The sequence below is a fragment of the Etheostoma spectabile genome, chromosome 1 (genome assembly GCF_008692095.1).
Source record: "Etheostoma spectabile isolate EspeVRDwgs_2016 chromosome 1, UIUC_Espe_1.0, whole genome shotgun sequence".
NCBI classification, from domain to species: domain Eukaryota; kingdom Metazoa; phylum Chordata; class Actinopteri; order Perciformes; family Percidae; genus Etheostoma; species Etheostoma spectabile.
The window spans coordinates 7,335,001-7,340,668 of NC_045733.1; the positions used below are offsets into that span (position 1 = coordinate 7,335,001).

The window sequence follows — 5,668 nt, forward strand, 5'->3', positions numbered from 1 at the left end:
TGTGTTTTGTGTATTTGACAACAACGTTACATCCAGCCCTTTGCCTTGTAGACTTGATAGTATTTGGTTAACCGGTAAACATAGCTGCCTCTCTGTCTTCTGTCTGCCGTGAGCGTTTCAGCGCCCTGTCTGCGGCAGGTAGCACCGGTGGTGTTACTTGCTGGTGGTCTATCGGTCTGCCCTGTACTGGAGTCTGAAGGCCTCAGGTTTCAGTCTGTTGGACTTTACCCACACCAGTGACGCTGTTATATCAGAAGCACAGCTCTCCCAATAGTCTTTCGCTAAAAAATACTACAAACTCAAAATCCAGGTGCTGTCAGAGGCAGCTAGCTGCAAGCCATAAGTTGAGGACTATTTTTTCCTTGTCAAAGGCCCCAGCTGCCTTAACCCTATACAGTTCCTTACTGCAGCCAGGGGCAATACAGTATGACGCCCCCAGACTTCTTTGTTTCCGTTTCCTCGGCCATATGTCTGCTAGCCTCCGACTCTTTGTATGCTGTTGTTGTGTCTGCGCTGCTAGTGCTAGTTAGCCACGGAGTAGTTTACCATGCAAGTAACGTAGTAGATTGTGGAATTCCAACATGGCAGCGCCCGTGTAACAACAACAACACTTTTAACTTACCATTTTATCCCTTTTAACAAATTCACCCATTTTAATAATTATAATAATTAATAATGAGAAGAAAGAAAATACATTGGTTATACCACCATTATTCAAATTCCAGTTGACTCAAGTTGACTCAAACTGCCACCGTTAATGGGTAACACTAACAGCTTCAGTCCTCCGGAGAAAATACTCACTAAGGTCTCTGCATTTGATGGTGCTGTAGTCAAAGGAGATGCATAGATAGTCACACGCCTCCCGCAACTCAGGGATGGAGATTCCATCAGGACAGCGGATTATCCCAGATTTGTAGTAATCCTGTCAAACAAACAAAAAATTACATAGAATACAGCCAGTTTAAACACTGTGTTAATCCATTAACTCATACTATGAAACTCACATTAAATAATCAAGTGCCCGAACCTAAACACAAGCTTTCAATAAACAAGACTAGGTCAAAACCTGCTTTTCAATGTAATCATGCTATTTTAAACAAGTTATTGTTCTGGAGTACTCATCCATCTCATCAGTCTTATTCTCTAGTTAATGTCACTTTGTTAAACAAACAAGACCTAGTCTTCACCCCATGACAATTATGAACCTCTTTAGCTTTAAAATGTTGGTATTGATGAACTTCAGCATTTATTCGTGGACATAACATTTACTACCACCTCACAAGAGAGCATTCTTTATTGCACAGATATTATTATCAGTCTACTAAAAGTGAAACTTCAACGACTGTTGAATTGTTTCGTTGCGTGACTTTCAGATGGTCCTAATTCAAAGATGATTTCTCATTGCCTCTTAATGTGTAAGCCTACTACTTTTTCTTATTTTTAGTTTATCTTTCACCAGCGGCTGAAGCACCGCGAACGCGCATTCCCAGTATTTGAGAATGTTTAATGAGATATGTGGTTTGGGCTTGTTAGTTTAAAAAAAAGTTAGTTCTTCTACTGGAGTTAAAAACACTTGTGTGCACGGAGATCACTTATGGCTCAAAACTCTATCACAAAGTAAATCAATCTTTCCTGCAATTAGTCCGATAATAGTTTGGACATATATAATCAGTTGCACGTTTCTTAGATTCACCTAGCTAAATGTCATGCAGGCAACGTACAACAGCCCTGCTGCTATAAATCCAACCTTCATAAGTGTTACAGTACAGTGTTGTCAGACAATTTTAGAGGGGTGTAGCTTTAGTTTCATTGTTTTTTGAAGGCTGTAGTTTGTGATGCTGTTAAATTGTATTGTGTTATAGTGTGAGGTGTTTCTAATTTTTTGCCTACAAACATTGATACATCATTGAAACAGCACAAACGTTAGAGAGAGACTGACCAGAATTGCTCGGAAAACAGTTGAGCTAATGCCCTCAGCCACCTCGTACTCTCCCTTCTCGTTGGGCCGTGTGAAATTATGTTCTCTTCCAGATCCAAACATTCTAAAATCAAGACACAGTTGTTTATTTTCTGAACTACAGACAATGGAAATCAACAATTTTCATAGTATTTTTATACCTAGATTTATATGCATTTATATTGAGTAGATACATTGCTGCTGATTAGTAAAATACTTTCAGTTATTGTGGCAATAATAAATAAAGACGGTCAAAGTATACTGTACCTGCCCAACATGGTATTGGGTTGTGCAGTGAAGATGGAAGGATCAACTACAAAGCGTGTGTTGTCAACAATTAGAGTGACTCTTTCTGAGGTCCGAATGTTTCGATTTCCCACAGTGGCACCTGCTGCTCCCTCCTTGGGATTCTCATAGACAAAAACCATGTCTCCAACTCCCAAGCTCTTGAAGGTGCCTTCAATACTTGACAGGCTGCTGTTGCGACTGCTCACCACCCCGCTGCTGCTGGAGCCGCTTGGAGAGACTCTCTGAGGCCGTGGGCTACTGGGCCTCGATGATGGGCCACCATCTCGTTCACGGTCTACACACATACAGGCAGAACCATTTTTAACAAAGGACTGTTTTCCCTTTTAACTAATGACACAAACCAAGCAAACATCCCATCAGAAACATTTAACAACTTAATTATTGACATTGTGTACCTTTTCTACCATTTTGCAGCTTGATTGGGATGTTTTAGTATTTGTTCAATTCTTATTTAAGCATTCTTGAGAAATCAGATTTGTGACTATCTTTGGCATGCATTTCAGTAGTGGTCCATTGCTAGTAATATCTGATCTAAAACAACGAGACTAAAATGGATCCAACTCGGAACATGCGTCTTGTATCTAGGGCTGCACGATAGGAGGAAAAATTCTAATGGTGATTATTTTGACTGATATTGCAATTGCAACATCCTTCACGATATTGGAGGGAATGATAATTTTTTTAGCATTATTCTCATTTTCAACGACATAAAAATAAAAAAAAGACAATAGTGTAATTTTTCGCAAGGATCTGAGTATTTTGTTTGGTGCTATAGAAGTATCGATGTTAGGTGCTCAGCCCTAAGGATAGAATCTGTTGGCTGGAACATCTCTGCAGCACCACAAAGCAATTAATTGTGCAGCCCTACTTGTTGTATCCAAGCAATCAGAATACAACCAGTCTTGGTCTAAAACAAAAACAGGTGGATTACTGCTAAATTGAGCCATTCACAGCACGAAACATTAGAGCTTAAATCATGTCTGAGCTGCAGGTTAATAAATGCAGTCAGTTGTTCTAAACAGTAGCTGTCAATAATTGTGGACCTCTAGCATGATATCCATATAAGCCCTCTATTCTTTCCATGCACACTCACCACTGTTGTGTTGGCGGGTGGGTGAGGTGACGTTGCGAATGCAGGGGGTGAGCTGTCCTTCTCTCTCGTGTGAGGAGTCCCTGGAGCGATCATTGGAGCGGCGGCGGTCACGTGAGCGGTCACAGCCTCCACTGGCACCATGCATGCTCATCTTCCTCTGTTCTGCCTCCACTTGAGATGTGCGGGCCTGACTGTGCTTTTCAAAATAAAAGCATACTTAACATTCTTATCTTCATTTTTCACCCACAAGATGTTTTTATTTCACATGATGACAGACAAGCACACCCATTTCTTGTAGATAGACTCAAAAGCTTTACAGATGTTGTGCACACAACTTCCGTACAGTTGTTGACAAAGTATGATGAACAACAACAAATCTGCCAGAACATGGCATAGGTTTCCATTAAACTTTAAACAGGGTTTTTACACAGTTCATCTTCATGATCTGGTTTACACACAACTATTTTGAACAGGGAAGTGTGAAACATTACCACTTCTACAAGCTAATACAAGGGCCTTAAAACACATGCAACAACCAGACCTACCACATTCTGTAGGCTTGTAATAAGAATGTGAGACTTAGAATGTTGCTATCCTCTTTCATGTCTTATCTAACACAAAACAAATAGAGATACCTGAGCTTTAGATCACACAAGACGTGTGTAATCAAACCTTGTAATTACAGTTACAGAAGAGTGTACACACAGAGTCAAATGCAAAAAGAATATAAAAGCACCAGAAGACTCAGGACATAGTATAAGAGTCATGTTCAACATACAGAAATAATCGGATATACTGATACTGTATGTTTATAATCTGATACATTTGAAATATCTCAGAGCAATACCTAATCAGTTTTACATTAAGGCCACGATATCCCAGATTATTAATTCACATTTCAAGATACAAATGTGTGACAAATTTAATCCAGCATCAGTCCTCTCTCTTAACAGTGAGTGACACAAATATGTTGCCATGAACTCTTCCCCGGAGGTCTGGGAATTTTCAGATGGCTCACCTCGAATGCTTGCAGAGTTTGCGAGGTCGGCTTGTTGCGTTTCGTTCCCAGTTTTCGGTGTCACTGGAGTTACTGTCATATGACTGCAGACGTGCTTCCATCACCCGAACAGGGGGGAGTATGGTCTGGATCTTTCAACGTTCATAATCTAGTTGATGGCGAAATCAACAAGTCAGTTCGATCCCCTGACCAGCTCCTTACAAATCACGGGCTAGCAGCTGTCAGCTAAAAAAAATAGTTTGTCACTAATGTCGATTTGATTGCAAACGAAGCTGGGCGACGCGGTTGTCGTTAAATTGTCAGATGGGTTTTACCCATCTTATAACCAAATCTGGTAAACGTTGCAGTCAGGCTGAGTCACCCTACGATTAGATTAGCTAGCTAGTTTGCTGCGTTAGCAGACCTAGCTAGCAAGCTAACATTAGCTGGCGTTGCTAGCGGTACGATACAACACTATTAACATAATATTCTGGGACAGCTGTGTGGCTAGTGGCCTTGTCCCAACAGAACTGGCATAAAGGCTGTTATATTCTAGGCAGACATGGCAAACATATAAAGAATAGCTACCTAGTTGGTTACGTTTTCCGTTGTAGAGTAATTCCAATCTTTTACCAGCTAACCAGCCATCTCCCTTCAAAACACTCACCAGGCTGACGTCCGACGTGACGATTGTTGGCTTGACGTACTGACGCACTCTAAGCTGGCTAGGTTAGCTGTCGATAAACTTGCTAATTACATTGCTGTAGCTGTTGTCTGGAAAGTGATTTGGGTTTGAAAATGAAACCGCTTTGAATATGGTCAATTTGTTTTCAACAGTTGGTATTTTTTTACTATTTCCTAAAAAGGAATCGATTGTTGAGTTCTCGTGAGATGTTGCGTGTGGGTGTTTTTATTTTTTATTTTTTGTCCACTTCAAAATGTAGTCAAAGCACATAAGCTACCTATGGCACATACAAAAGCATTAAAAGATAGCCCTAAACACATGAGGTAATAAACATACATCATAGGATATAAACAGCTATGGAGAAAAAGGAAATTTAGCAAAGGAAAAGGATAAATTAGACAAATTAAATAATTAAATTGCATTACATTTGTGTACAGATATGGTTGAAAGCATTTTGCTAGAAGATTTAACAGATCTAATTTTCTAAATATGTTATTTAATTTTATATTTAAATTTAAAGATATAATTGAATTTATCTTTTACATTTTTTTAATCAATGACATCTTCATTTAAAAGTACTGGTAATTTTAATCACATGCATTGGAGTATGGGTTCAGAATAGAGTCA

The 5,668-nt window shown here is 39.6% G+C and overlaps 1 protein-coding gene across 6 annotated transcripts in view; it reads right to left on the minus strand.

Moving 5' to 3' along the window:
• Nucleotides 1–5,216, minus strand: part of btbd10b (BTB (POZ) domain containing 10b) — a 9,508-nt gene extending 4,292 nt beyond the window's left edge. Inside the window, exons 1-6 of one of the 6 annotated variants that reach the window (XM_032517419.1) lie at nucleotides 5,024–5,216; nucleotides 4,378–4,525; nucleotides 3,360–3,550; nucleotides 2,225–2,540; nucleotides 1,940–2,042; nucleotides 802–922 (exon numbers count right to left, since the gene is read on the minus strand). In XM_032517419.1, coding sequence (XP_032373310.1) covers nucleotides 802–922; nucleotides 1,940–2,042; nucleotides 2,225–2,540; nucleotides 3,360–3,550; nucleotides 4,378–4,478 — 832 coding nt within the window. In that variant the 5' untranslated portion in view covers nucleotides 4,479–4,525; nucleotides 5,024–5,216. Of the gene's footprint in view, nucleotides 1–801; nucleotides 923–1,939; nucleotides 2,043–2,224; nucleotides 2,541–3,359; nucleotides 3,554–4,377; nucleotides 4,526–4,944 lie in introns of all 6 variants that reach the window. The other 5 variants (XM_032517402.1, XM_032517411.1, XM_032517393.1 and 2 more) reach the window with 5 other exon arrangements.
• Between the last annotated feature and the right edge of the window lie 452 nt (nucleotides 5,217–5,668).